At 44.4% G+C, this 18,657-nt stretch overlaps 2 protein-coding genes and 1 long non-coding RNA gene across 17 annotated transcripts; 1 reads left to right on the top strand and 2 right to left on the bottom strand.

Annotated features, from left to right (window-relative positions):
* Nucleotides 1-1,420: 1,420 nt before the first annotated feature.
* LOC112900041 (ABC transporter I family member 1) lies at nucleotides 1,421-14,244 on the bottom strand. 15 transcript variants are annotated; one of them, XM_025968752.1, is made up of 7 exons: nucleotides 13,371-14,244; nucleotides 13,042-13,094; nucleotides 11,546-11,605; nucleotides 11,278-11,420; nucleotides 10,600-10,665; nucleotides 3,270-3,426; nucleotides 1,421-2,203 (listed from the first exon to the last, which is right to left on the bottom strand). In XM_025968752.1, exon 1 carries the CDS (start codon nucleotides 14,053-14,055, stop codon nucleotides 13,378-13,380), a length of 678 nt encoding a protein of 225 aa, XP_025824537.1. In that variant the 5' UTR covers nucleotides 14,056-14,244; the 3' UTR covers nucleotides 1,421-2,203; nucleotides 3,270-3,426; nucleotides 10,600-10,665; nucleotides 11,278-11,420; nucleotides 11,546-11,605; nucleotides 13,042-13,094; nucleotides 13,371-13,377. The 15 variants fall into 15 exon arrangements, with proteins under 15 accessions (XP_025824537.1, XP_025824535.1, XP_025824533.1 ...); XM_025968750.1 differs by having other exon boundaries at nucleotides 13,042-13,100; XM_025968748.1 differs by having other exon boundaries at nucleotides 11,546-11,614; nucleotides 13,042-13,100.
* Nucleotides 14,245-15,072: 828 nt separating this feature from the next.
* On the top strand, nucleotides 15,073-16,508 carry LOC112900042 (vascular-related unknown protein 4-like). The gene is made up of 4 exons (XM_025968758.1): nucleotides 15,073-15,180; nucleotides 15,281-16,016; nucleotides 16,107-16,148; nucleotides 16,247-16,508. The coding sequence occupies exons 2-4, from the start codon at nucleotides 15,723-15,725 to the stop codon at nucleotides 16,412-16,414; spliced, it is 504 nt and encodes a 167-aa protein (XP_025824543.1). The 5' UTR covers nucleotides 15,073-15,180; nucleotides 15,281-15,722; the 3' UTR covers nucleotides 16,415-16,508.
* LOC112900044 lies at nucleotides 15,867-18,616 on the bottom strand. The gene is made up of 3 exons (XR_003230148.1): nucleotides 18,555-18,616; nucleotides 16,146-16,262; nucleotides 15,867-15,999 (listed from the first exon to the last, which is right to left on the bottom strand). It is a non-coding gene; the product is annotated as an uncharacterized LOC112900044 (long non-coding RNA).
* Nucleotides 18,617-18,657: the final 41 nt, after the last annotated feature.

Consider the following 18,657-nt stretch of genomic DNA (forward strand, 5'->3'; position numbering starts at 1 on the left):
CAAGATGCTGGTTTCGTAAATTTTTTTGTCCTAAAGTTTGTCGCTTTGTATGTGCCTAGTAACTGTTGCTGTGGAACGGAACGGTAGCTGCGTACGAGGGCGCCGCCTGAGCTGGAGCCGCGCCTATTATTTCCTCTCTCTCTCTCTCCTCACTCCACAGTCCAGCACATTGAATGGCCTCTGCGCAACACCGCGTGAGGTGGGCACCCACCCGGCCACCCCTACTCGATCGCCGCACAGCAGGCGCAGGAGGGGCTAGCCCTAGCCGGGCCGCCCCGGCCGGCCAGCATTTACTGCGTTCATGCCTCCCTCGCGTCCCCCAACGGCGCCACCGGCCGGCACCCCGGCCCCGCACCGCCGCGGATCGGCGGAGGGGCCTGCCCTGCCTGCCTGCCACGGGATTCCAGCGATCCGCTGGCGCCAGTACCGATCGCCGTGGCCTCGTGTAGTTTACGCGTTTCTGAATTCTGATCGAGATCGAGAGCTCGACCTCGATCGGTTCCCGGCGTCGTCGAAGGAAGAAGAAGACGATCGTACGGTACTGGCTGTGCATGGAGCTGCCGCGCCGTGCTAGTTTTACTAGCCTTGACTACTGGTACTCAGTTAGCAACCAGAAAATGTTGCTGCTTCGACCTGCACAGCTCGAGTTGATTACTTCACAGCCATTAAAACACATGCCTGGGGTCTAGACTGACGCCATCTCAGAGAAGAGACTTTGACCATGATTTCTGCTTCAAATAATGCTAGAATCTTATTAAGGAAATGATTGTCGACAGTACAAGCTTACGAGTACTCTAGCTAAAACGTTGGAAATCAAATTACCAGAAGAGAATAGATCGAAATCCGTTCCAGAGCCGATCGAGATTCACGAGACGAAGTCATTCGTCAAACCGACCACCCTAAATTTCTCCTCAAATCGTCCAATGCATCTGTAGCCTCTGATTACGAGGTTCCCCTCAGATAACGTGGATTGGGCATTGACCTCACTTTGAAACGTTCGTTCCACCTGCGCCACGACATCCACTAACTTCAACCGTGTACCAACTCAATAAGCTGGGAAAGGGTCAAACGACCTTGCGTTATCCATCAATGGCGGCATGATCCGTCCAACTCAGGTTGAACCAGGACTACTGGAGCTGACACTAGCATACTACTAGTCATCAGCCTCATAAATGAGCGGAAGAATGGCATTGGATTTACCCAGGCCTCGTTTAGATCGCAAGTTTGTATAACATTTGGAACTTTTTGCTACTGTAGCGTTTTCGTTTGTATTTGACAAATTTTATCTAATCATGGTCTAACTAGGCTTAAAAGATTCGTGTCGTGATGTACAATTAAACTGTGCAATTAGTTTTTTTTTACATACATTTACTGCTCCATGCATGTGTTCCAAAATTGATGTGATGGAGAGAGAGTGTAAAAATTATAACATTTGCAATGCATCTAAACGGGGTCCCAATTGATGAACACTTGAGTTTATTGTTCTTGTTCCGTACCAATACCTGCCTTCTCGGAAACATGCGAGACTCCACCTCGAAATTTGCACCATCGAAGGTGGCGTGTACAGTACAGGTCATTTTTCTCCCATATATACTAGTAGACATGAACACGACTTCAGATGAAATCCAGCACATCAACTGCCTTAGCCAGAAGCCCTTTTTCCCTTCTACGACGGCGGCGGCCACCTCATATTGCCACGAAATCTTCTTCCCCATGGAGGACGCCAAGGCAGACTCGGTCAGGCACGCCATGTCCGCAACAAACACCCCTGGTCAAGAAGGCGCACACACCGTCTGCAGGATCAGAAAGTTGCCTTCTTCCAACCGATCTGGACCCCCAATGACGCCTTTGGGAATCCAAACCTGTTCGCAAACCCAGTTGCCTCGAGCACACGTACACCGTCTAGAACCTCAGCCCACCCGAGCGTGCTCGGCTCGCAAGACCGGTCGGCCGGCTGCCGCTCACATCGGCTTCTCTGATCCGTCTCAATTCAAGGACGCTGCCGCCTGGCTGCGACGACGCTTGCGATGGGGGCTCACTGGTCGCCGTCAACATTGCATCACTCTTCGGGCATGTGTGCATGGACCCATACCACGCCCTGACCATCTGAGCAACGGGACAGGCGCAGATTTACAATGTAGGGTCCGGTCCAGCTGCACCCATCGAATTGGGGAGTCCTTGTTTAGGGGTTTCTTCCTTCTCTCTGCAGAAAAAAGAAAAGGGAAACAGGAAGAGAAATGCGTGTTGGTCATTTGCAGTCACCTGTCATTTATGAGAGTCAACAGCTAGCTCCCCAACTAAGCCGGGTTGGTGCTTAGGCTAATCACAATGGGAGTTTCATGTCCATGTTTCCAAGAATGCCACGTCAACTTTGTAGTAGGATGAAACACCCTCTCTCAGTAGAGAGTTTCATCTCACTATTTTATATGCCAACATACTACTTAAATGCTGCAAATAAATAACCAATAGGATCTACTCAATTGTGTGAAGATGAAATAAAACACTCTCAATGGAGGTTTCACATAGTTTCCAAGTTCTTGGAAATGGGTTAACATAGTTTCATCCTCATGAAACTCCATGAAACTCTTACTTCTTAAATGATGTGCCATATTATCCAAATTGCTGATGTGGCAGGCTAATTAATGCCATGAAACACCCCATGAAACTCCCATTGTGAATAGCCTTAGCGTACATGATACTTCTCCTATTTTTTTATAAGGTACAGTATAACATAGCACGGTCTTCCAAATAATACTTTGACCATTCATTTATCATATATTATATCACTTATGATTATAAACTTATATTTTTTATAAGGTACAGTATAACGTAGTACGGTCTTCCAAATAATACTTTGACCATTCATTTATCATATATTATATCACTTATGATTATAAACTTATAATCATGGTAAAGTATATTTGATTACGAATCCAATCATATAAAGTTTATATTATAAAAATAAAAAATTAATAGTTAAATTATTGGTCAAATATTGCAAAGTTTGAATTTTGATATGCGTGTGCGGCTTATAAAAGTAGATGGTGGGAGTATTACGGTAATCAGGTCTCAGTTTCAACGATCATACATTAGTGCCGCCGGATAAGAAGGTTTTGCTATCATGGTCAAATATGCAGGTTCATGTCAATCAAGAAAGGTTTGGCAGAAGGCCGTACGGGGCAATGATCTGACTAATGATGGAACCTTAGGATTTCTTTGCAAGGAATTAGGATTTTATTGCATCGAGGAGAGAAACGCAGAATGCTTACTTGTCATGCACCAGGAAGTTACCATTGCTATGAGCGCTCGTGGTTTTTCTTTACCTTTCCTCTTGTTCAGTGAAGCCGGCCATGCCTCCCTCGCCATTGCTCTCCACTGTCTTCATTGGATTGAAGCGCCCCGTGCAAATCCATCCTTACATGTCTCCTGTCAAAAGAAACAGATCTCATACAAGCCATTACTGATAATGTCAGTTACATGATTGATTGGACCTCTTAACAGTAACGGCTTATGGGAGTTAAAAAGAGCCTCACAGATTGCCATTGTACAAACAAATTCAGAATTAAACTGATGTGGAAGGTACAATAATCAAAGCACCTGATTGTGGAAAGTAAAGGATAATTAATGGGCATGAGAACTAAGTGCTCCACCGGAAGCACATCAAGGCTTGAAAACAGAATGGCTCACGATTGATTAGGATAAGCACTGAAGGTGAACTTTTAGAGTAATTTGGAGACAGCTGCAGCCTGTAGCTCACAAAGTATGCTTCCTTTGTCATCTTTACTGATAACAATACCTATATCCATATTATGAATAGAACTTGTATTCAATATGAGGGCTCTAGGCCTAAAAATATACATGTACAGGTATTAGCAAATATGCACAAAACCCCTTATACAATGGAGAAACTACAAAGGTACATATATATATATATATATATATATATATATATATATATATATATATATATATATATATATATATATATATCTAACACCCCCCCACCCCCCTCAAACTCAAGGTGGATCAATAATACTGAGTTTGGAGAGATAAAACCTATGCTGAATTCTCGTCTGTGCCTTTATGAAGAAGTCTGCCAACGGAAGCTCTGAAGGCACATACTGAAGAGTAATAACATCACCTTGTACCTGTGCTCGTGTATATGAAGCATCAACACCAATATGCTTAGTGAGCTCATGCTTCACCGGATCATGAGCAATGCTGATAGCACCAATCCTATCAGACAAAAGAGGAGTCGGCCTAGAAACAGAAATACCAAAATCCTCGAGCAGCCACCGTAGCCAAGTAACCTCCGCCGTCACAAGAGCCATAGCCTGCAACTCAGCCTCTGCACTCGAACGAGAAACTGCTACCGGCTTCTTAGTCTTCCAAGCAATGAGAGAACCACCAAGAAAAACACAATAAGCGGAAAGAGATCGACGATGAGAGGAATCACTAGCCCAAGTAGCATCAGAATATGCATGGAGCTGCAAAGAGCTAGAGCAAGGAAAGAACAAGTGACGAGATATAGTCCCACGAATATAACGCAAAACATGAAGAAGATGACTATAGTGGATCTGAGTGGGAGCCGAAACAAACTGACTCAGGATATGCACAGAATATGAGATGTCAGGACGAGTGACACCAAGATAAACAAGGCTCCCAACAATGTGGCGATAACGAGTGGGATCTGCAAGCGGCTCCCCATCAGTGGCATGAAGATGAACTTTAAGTTAAATGGGAGTCTCTACAGTACGATGGTCAGTGAGCGAAGCACGATCAAGAAGATCCTAAATGTACTTTTCTTGGGATAGATAGAAGCCCTGAGGTGTGGAAGAAACCTCAATCCCAAGAAAGTAACGAAGAGGACCTAGATCAGACATAAGAAACTACTCACTGAGATGTGCCTTCACAAAGGCAATATACTGAGTCATCTCCAGTGATGATCATATCATCAACATAAAGAACGAGAAGAGTCCGACCATGAGAGGAAGTGTGAACAAAGAGCGCACGATCATGAATACTAGCAGAAAAGCCAGCAGTAGTGACCACAGAAGCAAAAAGCTGGAACTAAGCACGAGGAGCTTGCTTGAGGCCATAAAGCCAGCGGCGAAGATGACATACCATACCCTCAGGGACCGAATACCCAGGTGGTGGCTGTATATACACTTCCTCACGGAGTTCACCATTAAGAAAGGCATTCTTCATATCAAGCTGAGATATAGACCACTCACGAACAGAAGCCACAACAAGAAGAGTGTGAACAGTGGTCATATGAGCCATAGGTGCAAATATCTCATCATAGTCCCGACTATGCTCCCGCTGAAAACCACACGCTACAAGATGAGCTTTGTAGCGCTCAAGAGAACCATCAGAGCGGGTCTTAACCTTGTAAACCCACTTACAAGTGATAGGATGGACATATACGGGAATAGGTACAAGATCCAATGTGCTAGTGCGCTCAAGAGCAGCAATCTCCTCTGCCATAGCATGCTACCACTCCTGATGATGAATGGCATCACGGTAAGAAGTCGGCTCAGAAAGAATAGTACCAGCAAAACCAAGCCTATCTGGATGCCGAATCGACTGCCGATCACGGAGAGCATATCGTGGAGAACACGCATCAGAAGCTGTCTCATCAAGAGGAGAAGGTGCATCGGAAGAAGATGGCTCATCAGGAGGAGACGGCGCAACATGGCTCCGCAACCCGCCGAGTACGTGTGTAGACACGTGTGATAGGCGGTTTAATGTCATAAGCATTACCCGTAGGAACATGTGGACTAGCCTCCGAAAAAGACGGGACCACAGGTGAAGGGGCCATAGAAGAAGGCTCCACAGGTGAAGGAACTACAGGCAACTCAACAAGAGCCTCAGAACAAGGCACTATGTGTGGAGAGAACATAGGGACACTAGCGGTATCAGAAAATAGCATGAAAGAAAGTGGCTCAATTACATATGCATGAGAAGCATCAGGGAAGTATGAGGATAGAAAGGACGAGACTCATCAAAAGTAACATCTTGTGAAATCATCATCCGACGGCTAGCAGGATCAATGATATCCCTTATGCTAAGCACTATATTCCGGGAAAACACACTCAACAGATTGAGCGATCAGCTTAGTGCGCTCACGAGGTGCAAGAAGCACATAGCATACACATCCAAAGAGGCGAAGGCTAGAATAATCAGGCAGCTTGCCACAAAGACGCTCAATGGAATCCCACCTTGAAGAGAGGATGAGGGCTGAATATTATTCAGATAAGTGGTACAGCTTCAGCCTAAAAATGTGGTGGAATAAAAGAAGCAATCATAAGAGCACGAGCAGTCTCAAGAAAATGACGATGCTTACGCTCAACGCACCATTCTAAGCATGAGCACCAGGATAAGAGAATTGGGCAAGAGTGCCTTGCTCAGAAAGGAACCGACGAAGAGCACCAGATAGATACTCCCTTGCAGAATCAGCATGAAAGACCCTAATAGAAGTATCAAACTGAGTACGGATCATGGTGGCAAAGTTTTTATAGATAGACAAAGCCTTACTACGATTTTTCATAAACTAAATTCATGTGTGGCAAGAAAAATCATCTATAAAAATATATTGAGCGAAACTCGGCGAGACTGAGCCTTCTTCTCGTAGCAATATGCCTCCACATGAGTCTTCTTACCACAATAGTCACAATGAAGATGACCACCCCCTCCCCCCTCAGAAGAAGGCGCTGCTGAAAGAGGCGCCACGGGTGGAGGGGCGAGAGCTGTAGACGAAGAAGAACGAGCAGCCAATACGGAAGAAGAAGAAGACTGCAATAGGCCAGTATTATGAAGATGCAGCTCCTCATTACGAACAGCAGCAAAAACCTCCATTAGAGAAACATAGGGCTCGCGAGAAACCAGCTGAGCTCGAAGCTTCTCAAACTCATCATGAAGATGGGTCAAGAAATCATGAGTGCGCCTAGTCTCCAGAGCAACCTTCTGAGCCTTACACGAGTCATAAGTGCTGGGTGGTAACAAAGGACCAGTGGAATCAATCTGACACTACACTCCAGATATTTGAGCATAGAAATCCTCAACAGTAGAATCACCGTGGCGCAATAGTTGTTCCTAACGTAGAGTAGAAATATAGGTAGAATGATCGGTGGGCTCATAACGCTCATGAAGAAAAGCCCACATCTGGTATGCATGGTCAAAATTAACAATATCTGCAGAAAGACGCTCCTCCATACTAGCTGTAAGAACAACACCAGCATGAGCATCCTCATCCAACCATGTCCTATATGCAGCAAACTGAGACGCATATGACTCCATACTAGCATCATACTCATCAAGCAGCTTCATCTTCATGTCATCAACAACTTTATCAGGATCAGTAGGCATGACAGGAGCAACAGGAGGAGGTGGGCATAGTATATCACCAATAAGAAACTCCCAAAGACGAAGACCACGCATGTGCCAGCGTAAACGAGAAACCCAATCGCAATAGTTGGTGCCATTGAAAAGCACCAGATATCGTGTAATCTGCACACCACCGGATGACGGAACGGAAGGAGACGTCATTCCAAACAGCAGCAGCCGACGGCGAGAGTGCAAAAGAAAAGAAGCGGTCGATGGCGAGAGTGCAAAGGAAAAGCGGCAGCAGCGGCAGCGTTTTTTTCCCCTTACGTACTGCAAATCTCTGGAGCCCGGGCTGTGCACTGCAGGAATGATGAGTGCACCAGCAGAACCGAAGGAAGCAGAGAACAGAACAAAGTCGCGGGTTTCTTTTTTTTTTACCTTCAAGCAGATGGTCTTAACCTCTCACGGAAGAAGAAAGACCCACGCAAGCCACGGATGCCAGAAGGACGTGCAGCAGAGGGCTGTGCAGGTAGGCGGGTATAGGCGGGCGGAAGACGCCGAATTGATTGCTGAATCAAGCTGGAGTCGAATCCCGCCATGACGACGGAGCAGTAGCACAGCACCAAGACGCCGCGGCAAATCGATTTTACTTCACGCGAAATCAAACCGAGGTGCCACAGTGAATCGATTTTACTTCACGTGAAATCAAGCGGAAGGTCCATCGGTTCCACGAGCAGATCGACGAAGCAGCAGAAGAAAAAGGCCAGTGACCCCTCCAGCCAATCCTAATCACGATGGAAAGGCAATTTGCTCAAAATGAAGAGCAATGGGCAGCCCGTGAGAATGATTTAGCAAGAAAAAAAGGCGATGATGAGCAAGCGCAAGTGCAACGCCGGGAGAGATAGGAACCCTTATTTATTTAGCTCTGATACCATAGCACTTGCTTTCAATATGAGAGCTCCAGACCCAAATATATATATGTATATATATTAGCAAATATGCACAAAACCTCTTATACAATGGAGAAAACTACAAAGGTACATGTACATCTAACAATCCACGCACCCTACTTTTAATCTAGTCCAAGCAAAGAAATATGTCCTTTACATGCAACTTTGATTACAGTAGTAAATAATTGCAGCTTATGCATATGTTCCCTAATGTTCATTAGTCCACTTGTTAGCATAGTTTTTTCCTTTGAATGATTTCATTGTGATGGTTTCATATCTTTCCACATCTATGTGAACCATATATTTTGGAATGGGAGTATTGGACCACTCATGGCCACTAACTGTGGAGATGGGCTAGAGGGATAATCATGATATTGGTGATACATAATAATTACTAACAACTCAATCATATATTTTTATAATTGAAATGTACACTTTGTGGCTCTAATCTATGTCATAGCATCTAGGTATAAGTGCGGTTTAAGTGTGTGGAAAAGATACTCGCACCTAGAAAGCATAACACAACCATACAACCGTATGGCAGCAGATCCTTTTCAAATAGCCTATGAGGTTTACAGATAGATACATATATAAATTAAGAAGCAACATTTATCAACAAGAAGCTAGTACTATCTATGAATATATTATGCATAATCCTAGTATCCAGAACTCTCTATGGCATCAAGCATCCTAGATTTTCATAAAACCCCTTCAACTGACTGGTATTTACAAATATAACTATATTTCTCTATTTTCCTTTGCACGATGTGCTGCAATTTCTTCAAATGACAATGGAAATTTCCAGGAGAGATTGCTAAGTGTGTGGCAGGCTAGGTGCGCCAGCCTTTTAGAAATCTCTAACCAACCCTAGCATTACGCCATGATGATGGTGATATCTACCGCTCATGAGCACAAGTTGCTCCAATGGATAAATATTACCAATCAAGCATTGAAAAATTCAATTATGAAGGAGAACAATAATTCTAGAAAGTGAAACTAGACTTATTTTCCACCCAACCAGCCATTATGGCGTCTTCCTTTCCATATGGCTAACCCATGGATGCAGCGCATGACAAGTAGCTTCTAATTATCACGAACGTTTCTTTCCTTTGTGAAAAAAATGGACTAAGATGTGGCTGCATTCTGCGCCTGCATTACTATCCTGGGACCCATAACCAGAAATTGACAATTCTAAATCCAGCTTAACAATTCTCTCTTACATTGCGTATAAACTATATTTTCTAGCTGTCAGCGTAACAATCAACACACACTATACAGATAGATTGTAGCAAAAACTGCAAAAACTACAATTGCGTAGGCCAACACTAAAGGTTTGTTGAACTTGTACCCAAAGTTAGGTGGCACTTACACATCCTTTTGATGATGTCATCTTACCACATATGATTAATCTGATTAGATGGTAAAGCTGTAAGTATTGCATCCTAATCCATACATAGTTCCACTTGTACCATCAATAGTGTCACATTGATATTGACATGTGGGAACCACTTGATTGTATTATTGTTTGGGCTGAAGTAGAAAGGTCAATTACGATTTCATCTGTCATGTAAACTCTATATCCAGAAACAGAACGGTATTAAGATTGGAGCCCATGCAGTTATTATAGTATGCCATAGAGAGAAGATACTAGAAGCAATACATTATTACTTGCGCACCGTGTCTCGCTCCTAGACATTTGGGGGATAAAGCACTTTACTACACCTTTTCACATTAGTGTGTGTATTAATAAGGCCTTCTCTGCGCTCACGCTATTTGCCTCCCTTTAAGGAATGGTATAGGATTCCAAGCCTGTGCTTAAATGTTTGATGTAGTAGTCAAAGGCAGCAGTCTTTAAAGAGTGTCCTAACAAAAGGCTGGCATGATGATTAATTTCACTTGGATGTATTTATAAGGGTTGGGCCCATGCTTGTTTTCTTAAGCACAAACAGAAAATTTCCCCCCTTTTAGGTCATCACCTTTAAAGCAAAATCAACATGACACTTGAATGCCAGCAAACATTTATTATGTTTCCATAAACATACTCTAGGCATCACTGTCATATCTCTTCTACTCAATTGTTGAATTAAACAACCACATAACTCCCAACACTGTTTCAACTATCCAAATCAAATCTAAGATGCCAATTGATCCAAAGGATTATCAGCATTAGCAAAGGCAAATCATTCCTTTCCTCGTTTATGGTCTCACCAAATTGCAAGCAGGTTCAGTTAAGCAAATATTGAGTTTAATGAAACTACAACTGACCAGCATTTGGAGTTGCAGAAGTTAGGCTGGAAAGGAACATCAATGTTCAGATGCTAACCTGCTATCTTAAAACTTGTGTATCTTTGGATCTTGGAGTTTGCTTGTTCAGTCAAATGAACTCTCTCTATTTATTTCACAAGTTAAACATAATTAATATTAATGTCCAGCAAAGAATAGTAAAAGGAGATAAATGTATCTCCTACAAATGAAGGGAAAATTTAAAGAAGAATTACTAGAAGGAAAAATTATTCTGAATATATTGACTATATTCATGACCTGTAAGAGTAAGCGAACACTCATTGCAATTTTTCAAGAAACGAAAGGAATCTGTTCTGAAGCATCCCTTTCCTAGTCTACTTTTGGTGCTTATAAGCATCCTAACACTTCACATCACACTCTTCCGACATCGACAAACCCTTTATAATTAGTTGTGACAGTATGCCTATATTGGGCCAGATAGCCCAAGTCCTAATCAAATTTCATCCACTGAAAAGGCCATTTCCGTTTTGAATGTTGAATGGGCAACAGACAACTTAAACAAGATCCAGGCAAAACCTGATCAACTGCAATATAAAGATTAGTTCAAATCCTGATCCATTGTACAAAGATTCCACCCTAGAAACCTCTAGTTTGGGGCCTAGAGAAGCGGTGCCAACCAAACAATATACAGCATAAGAACAGCATGCATTTATGTAGTATTGGTGGCTCCGTGCTGGCCTGGGAAGTGGATTTATACCTTGTCTTGAATAGTGGGCCAGCTACCTCAAGAATGCGGTCAGAGAGCACCTCCAATGGTCCCCAGAGACTTATTTCTGCTGCATTCACTGCTCTTTTCTTACAGCCTGCGCCAGTGTACTGTGAGAGTAAACACAGGACAGCCTAGTATACCGAATGCGTACGTCAGATGATTTGACTTACAATCAGCAAGGCAGTAACAAGTAAAAGAAAGTTCAGATGGAAATCACAGAAACATATCGGCAGCGTGCAGTGTTTGTAAGATTTACCTTGTCCTTTGGCTTTCTTTTTGCTCTATGAAGACAGATCTCCGCATGATGTATAAATTTCTGCAGATACTAGTATTTCTTAAGGTTTAGTACGAAGCGCATGGTTAGAACAAGGAATCACAATATTTCGAGCTGTTCGTACATATTATAAAAGGAAAATATGTCCAGAATGATAAATAGCAGACACTAGCTTGGAACAACTAGAAGCTGGCAGTATATTAAATCCATAGCATGAACAAGAATTTACATAAATATACAGACTATATTTTTGTTGAGTTATTTCCATGGTTGCCATTGGTTGGCAACATCAATTTCTTATTCAAATTTCCTAGGAGGAAGAAACTCTTCTTTTTATATCAGCCTTTGCTCATACTTTGCTTCCAGAATCAGAACATTTCAATTATTGGCGAGAAGCTCAACTTCATAAAGACAACTATGTACATATAAGAATTATTATCGTTATGTTTGAAAACTATATCCAAGAAAACGAAAAGGTATTTTTGGCAGAAAATGTAAATGAATGCAATGTCCTAAACAGCATGCTGTGAATTGACACCTGAAACAGCTTGGTAAATTGTACAGGGCACAGAAATTTAATTCGATGGTATGTAGAGGGGATCAGAACTGTTTAATAAATCTGACAAAGCAAGCAACTTCCTCCAGAAAATCTGTGGCCTTTATTTATGGATACAACAGATTGTAATCTTTTTCAGCAGACATGAATGGATGGGAGCACCGAATAACCAAGCACACATAGCATCGATGGAAACAATGCGTAAAATATGCACGCCAATTTGCTAACTGGTAACCATGGAAATGTCTGCACGACTACATGATATGGAACAATGTATTGGTCATACTGATCTTTATTGTTCTGTTCTGACATACGCTTCACAAAGAAGTTCTCACTACAGCAAAAGTCCAGTTGGACTGAACTCAATACCTCTTTCAATATCCAACCAATAAGCTCTCAATAAATCAAGGTACTGCCTATCCTGACTTATACATAGCACATGGAAATGCCTCAACTTGAAGAAATGATCTTTTCCTCACAGTTCTTCTACAATTAGCACTACGATTTTCTTTGCAGCTTGCAAACTGATTGGTGATTACCAATAACTTCAATGGTGATAAATTGTTTTCAGTAGATCCAAATTTATAGAGATGTAACGTTACTTTCTGATTTATGCAGAGGATTCCCATGACCACAAAGGATATGTAAACTAGGGCTGTCAGAAGAGACAAACCAAGTGGATAGCGATTAAATGTAGATCAAGTGTTGTTCATCAGTTAAATACAACACCACATTTCAGAAATGCAGTCAGCACTTGTACTGAACATATTGTGTGCAGGATTAGCTGCATAAAGATTTCTAAGCTGTAAAATAATAAACAGATTCAGACTAAACGTGACTATGAGGACAGAAATCAATGTTAATTGATGCATAGACTGATAAAAGTGTGAGAACAGATGCTCATAAACCGTACATCAGTTACCTGATTCGATACAAAGGTCTGCAAATTTGGTCAAGTTTCCTTGTTTCCACCAGCTGAAGCTTCAGATGGATAGGCAACACATCAGTAAAACCTACTACATAATGAATAGGAAACAAAAGAAGATTTCACAAGCAAGTAGAACATCTGGACCAATACATAAAAACCATGATCACAAAGAACAGCTGTGCATATATTGGTATGGTAAATCTGTTGGCATGTTCCCAAATATAGAATCACAAACGCAGCATCAGTCAAAAATTGCTCCAACAGCATTCAGACAGATATCCGGAGAAGAATTAGAGAAGATACTGCTAAATTCCTGGGCTCACGTTGACATCAATGGACAAGATCAACCAGCGTCTTCCTCCGGGGGAACCTCTGCGGAAGCCGAAGGGACATGGAATCCTCAATCTCGATCGGAAGATGCGTCGCCACGAACACGATCCCACCCTTCTTCCGGTGCTCCGCGATGATGTACTCGAGCAGCCTGGTACCCTCCGCATCCAGCGCGACGGAGGGCTCATCCAGCAGCCAGATCGGGCGGTCAATGGCGAGCAACCTGGCGAGCTGCAGCCGCTTCCTCTGCCCCATGGAGAGCATCCTGGCCTTCTCGTTCATGAGCCTGCCGAGCCCCATGAGCTCGATGGCCGGCCCCGACCTGCTGCCGTCCTTCCCCTCGAGGAGCTCGAACCACTGCACGTTCTCCAGCACCGTGAGCTTCTCCTTGACGGCGTCCTTGAGCGACATCCAGTTGAGCTGCAGCTTGTACTGCTGGAACACGCCCGGGGAGGTGACGTCGTGGCCGTTCCAGAGGATCTCCCCGGCCGAGGGGCGCGAGAATCCGGCCAGCATGCGGAGGAGGGTGGTCTTGCCGGAGCCGTTGGCGCCGGTCAGGACGAGGGCCGTTCCGTCGTGGACGCTGAGGTTGATGTCGCGGAGCACCGTCTGCGCGTTCCGCATGCACGAGACGTTGTTGAGGAGGAGCCGCGGCGGCGGGGGGCGGAGGGGCGGCATGTGGTCGGGTGGCTCGGGAGCCGGTGAGCTGGCTGGAGGCGGACGGGCGGGCGCGGCGAGGTGGGTGGGCCCGTGCGTGGAGACGGCGGCGATGGCTGGGCGAGGGCGGCGGCGGCGGGCGGGTGCGGCGCCGGTGGAGGAGTGAGGCGGGTGTGGGCCTTGCGGACTGCCGAGCGAGTGGGCTCACAGGAGGGCGTGTGATAGTTGGGCCTGGGGCCGACGAAGAAAGAGGAAATGGGGTAAAGAGGCGGCAAGTTGGGCCTACAACCACTTATGTGTTGTCCAGTAATAACTTGCAAGGTTACGATGATGTGCACGTCATCGGCTAGCTTAATTTGCATGCAAATTGCGGCACTAAAAATATACAAGTGAGGATTTACAGTGATGCACGCAGATGGCCATCACCTCAGCCAGCGGGAGCAGCAGCAAGAGGAAAATCTCTGCAGATCCCCGGCCGCCGAGAGGCTACCTGCGGCAGCATTGTTAACGTCGCCGTCGATCTCTCACAGGACCATACCATACATCCGTCGTCCGGCCGTTGGCTGACTCGCCAACGGCCGAACCATCCATCGGCTAGCAGGCGCCTATGCCTAGCGCGCAGCTGGGTATGGTGGGTGGCATACTGGCATATGTATGGTGGCGCCGGCGGTCAAGAGCAACAGGGTGTAGCCTCTCCCTGCCGAGTTGGACATCACATGACGCACGCGCTCGCGACACGTGTCTCCACCAAAAGGATCTGCTCCTGTGGTCTGTGGAGGGCTCCGTCGGATGCGGTCGCTTCAGAGTTCGGATCGTATCCTCTTGCGTCGCGTGCCGCGTGCAATGTGATCGCCGCCGGATCGGATGAGGTGGCGCGTGCTCCATCGATCGGTCGCCGACGTGATGACGTGACCCGGCCGGATCGCGTTTCCCCGGCTACAAACTCTCCGGTCTCCACCAGCAAAATCGCGCCGCGTATCGTGATCTCCATCCCCGTTCTGATGAATCTCGCCTCCTGATTCTTCCGCTCCGTCGTCCTCGGGAACTTTTCGCCATTACTGCAGCTCAATTCTTTAATCCACATCCTGCTCATAGTTAATCCACACCCCGCGCCACTACTCATCATCTTCGACCGAGTTCATGAAGGTATGGGCCATATGGGAAAACAAAAGCTCATTTTAAATTCAGATCAAAAGCCAGCGAAAAGGCAATGCGGATTCATCTTGACTAAACTTAAAAGCAGCAGGTGAAGTGTAGCTCTCGCTGGAAGTACATGCCGATTGCCATTAGCCGCTGCTGATATACATCCCAACGGCCTCATCGGCTCAATCAGCTGCAAAGAGTACACCACACTATAATAGTTATCATAATAACCATACAATATACACCATACGCCACTGCGCGTACAACAATCCCCGATCATTACAGAATAGAGTAGGCAACGGGAAGATTCTCAGAGAGGGATTTTTCAACTGCATTCCACTGACAGACAGTTCATACTCATGAACTGCTGCAGCTGCCACTAGCCATATCCGTCCCTCCCCTGGAGGCTAGAGCTATATATACCCACGGACTGTTAGCGAGCCTTCACTCCATATCCAGAGGCACCAAAGAAGAACAACAGAGAAGAAAAATTTGCTGCTTCTCTTCTTCTGCTACTTCGTCCATACAGGCACTGATAGAGCACAATGGAGAACAAATCGCCATCCTCGTGCGTCAGCCCAGCACCCACACCCACCATGTCAGCCGGCGAGAGCAGCTGGGCGATGCACATCGCGAACTTCCTGGCAACACCACAGGACAGGGAGATGGATCAACAAGCAGCAGTCTCTGGCGGTAGCTTCTCCTCCGGCTTCTCTTCTTCCTTCGATTCCATCGACGATGATGCCTCCTTCATCACGTCCGAGCTGATGTGCAACGACGGCGAGGAGGAAGATGAGTCTCTACAGGACACTGCTTGCTCTTCTGCAGCTGGCCAAAAGGTTAGCAAAAGATTCGCTAGTTTATAGCTTGTCAAATAACAGCATTGCATATCTTGTCTTCTAACGTGATTGCGGTTTGTTGTTGCGCAGGTAGCTACCATGGAAAATTTTGATATCAACATGCCCCACCTGGTATGCGTCTGAAACAGTCTCATTCTCTTCCTTTTTGCTGGTGATGGTTGCTTGCCCCTTGTTTTTACTTACACCTGTGTGCTCTTGGAATATTGCAGGCCAAGTACTTCGAAGCTGTGGGTTCACAACAGCAGGTGACGAAAGTAGATCAGCAACTGATCAATAGTTATAGTAACAATGAGAAGGCACTGTATGAGAGTAATGAGCTAAGGAAGAAAGGGCTTTGCTTGGTCCCTATCTCCATGTTGATAAACTATCTCGGATGATTACAGTTCATGTACTACCAGTATTCAATGTAATTGTATACAATTATATTATAGTTCATACATCGCGCTCTTCTGTCAGCTAAGAGAACCTACTCCCATCCAGCTGTTGAGCTCTTCTGATCATACCATTCAAACAGAGAGAAAAATTCAACTATTTGGGGGGAAAGAAAAGCAAAAAAGCAACACAAGAAACCGAGTTCATGGCAGCGAGAAAAACTTTGAATATAGTTTCACTGAGCAGTAACGTATTAAATTACAAAATTCAGGGAAACCCTGAAGTGGAACTCCTTGATAGCTTGCAAGCTCGAAACATGTATGCATATACCTCATTTCAGCAGACAGAATTCTCAAACTTCTATGGTATATATGCCCATCAAACTGAAATGCAGGAATTAGTAGAACGTAACAGCTTAGTTTGGGTGGGAATCACGAAATTAATAATTTAATGATATGATTGGCTGCTTGACTCAGTGTACAGACCACTTGTTTAGGGAATCCCTTTATGTTTGTGCACACGTCAGTAATATGATGACCACCTAGAAGCAAGCTGTAATAGTGACCTCGGGACACTGGAAGCTAACATTTCTTTAATGAGAGGCTAGTACCAAAAACCTGCTTAATGAGTCAGAATAAGCAGGAATGGCATGTCTGGCCTTCCAAAAATACGAAGTCCTGACTAAACCAAAACAAGTAATTTAGTGTTCATGGAATAAGTTCAGTTCAATAATTTATATACCCATTGCAGAGGTTGCAACTAGCAACACATTTCTCTATCAAACTAAGATATTTGCATGTGCTATCACAAGGAGACAGTTAGCAACAAGTGGACCCTGAATTCTGGACAATGTTAAGAATATTCAATGGAATTTTTCCTAAATAGTACCAAGCTTTGGCATTTTAAAGGACATGAGTGTCCTAGAGATATGCTTCACATTAATCTTACTGGAATTTACATAAGCCCTTCAAGTCTTTGAAAGAACATGAGCCTTTCTGATTGTAATGCCTGTAGCCTTTCTGATTGTAATGCTTGCATACTAAGTTCTGAAAGCTTGGTAACCAAGTGCACCCCTTTAACATTTAGATGCAGAACAGAACAAAAGATGGACTCAAATACTAGTTTACTATATTGTCCAGACAAAATATGCACATTGCATGGCACATTTCTGTGCATTCGCTACCCCAAGACAATTATACTGACTAGCTAGCTGGAAAAGGCACGGTTATTTTATTTCACAAGTTGTGACTATTTTTTTGTTCCATTATACATCCACAGTGCTTCCAAATGGTCACTTTCTGTAGAAGAGCTCATTGGATAAGTCTTTAATTAAAAAAACCCACTTGGCATGTCTGACTGGCATCCTTAGTATTCATCTGTTCGGTGGACTTTTTAGTGACAACCTTGCATTTGTAGATTTAAGCATCACAGCTGTTGGGAAGTTCCTTAGAATACAGTCACTTTCAGCAGTCTGGCTGACAACTGAACTAAAAGTGCGAAAAGTATGAATAGTGCCGGCATCTCAGAGATATTTAAGGTGAAAATTTATCATTTGAAAAAAAAGGAAGGAGGAAAAAAATGACAAAAGGTGGAAAAGCATAAGGATGTCTTTCTTTTAACTGAAAATACTATTCGATGCATATGCCAAGTTAGAATTTGGAATTTTAGCTACTACCAACCTGAAGGACATCAAGCTTAGGATTCTACTTTATCTAAATGGGATTCATGGTTCAGTATCTCATTGCTACTTGTAATTATTAGGTGGCCTTGGTACATACTGAAGTGACAATCTAATCCAAGGCCAGTGAGAACTGCCGATGCCGAACTGAAAGGCCACTGTCAATTTTCTACTCATGGTTGACCCAAGAAGAAAGTTTTAGCTAGACCCTTCTCCTAGTCAAGGTTGCAGGAGACTAACATAATATACTCCAGACCATAGTATGATATAGCACAGGGCCAACCATAGACGGGGCAGGTTCATAGAACGCAGTGGTGCCGGACCCAACCAAAGGCATCGGAATCGGCAACGGCTGGGGATCACCGGCTCCGAAAGAGACAAGGAACCGATTATATGTTGGAACCGCAAAATCATGCGCATAAAAGAAAGGGCGAAAGCCTCCAGTCCGGCGGTTAGAACTTTGTAACCTTCTGCATCGTTTGAACGAATCTCGATCCCCTCGCAACTTGCTCGAAGCCTTGTATTTTTCTGGCGCCACGCGCATCGCTGGAGGCTGCAGCCGACGCGCGC

The sequence above is a fragment of the Panicum hallii genome, chromosome 7, assembly GCF_002211085.1.
Source record: "Panicum hallii strain FIL2 chromosome 7, PHallii_v3.1, whole genome shotgun sequence".
In the NCBI taxonomy this organism is placed as follows: Eukaryota; Viridiplantae; Streptophyta; class Magnoliopsida; order Poales; family Poaceae; genus Panicum; species Panicum hallii.

Bases quoted from the DNA above. Each gene is read 5' to 3' on its own strand.
- LOC112900041 (XM_025968752.1), bottom strand. From the start codon at position 14,055: ATGCCGCCCCTCCGCCCCCCGCCGCCGCGGCTCCTCCTCAACAACGTC.
- LOC112900042 (XM_025968758.1), top strand. From the start codon at position 15,723: ATGGAGAACAAATCGCCATCCTCGTGCGTCAGCCCAGCACCCACACCC. The intron at 16,017-16,106 runs GTTAGCAAAAGA...GTTGTTGCGCAG, and splicing joins CTTCTGCAGCTGGCCAAAAG to GTAGCTACCATGGAAAATTT. The intron at 16,149-16,246 runs GTATGCGTCTGA...GGAATATTGCAG, and splicing joins ATATCAACATGCCCCACCTG to GCCAAGTACTTCGAAGCTGT.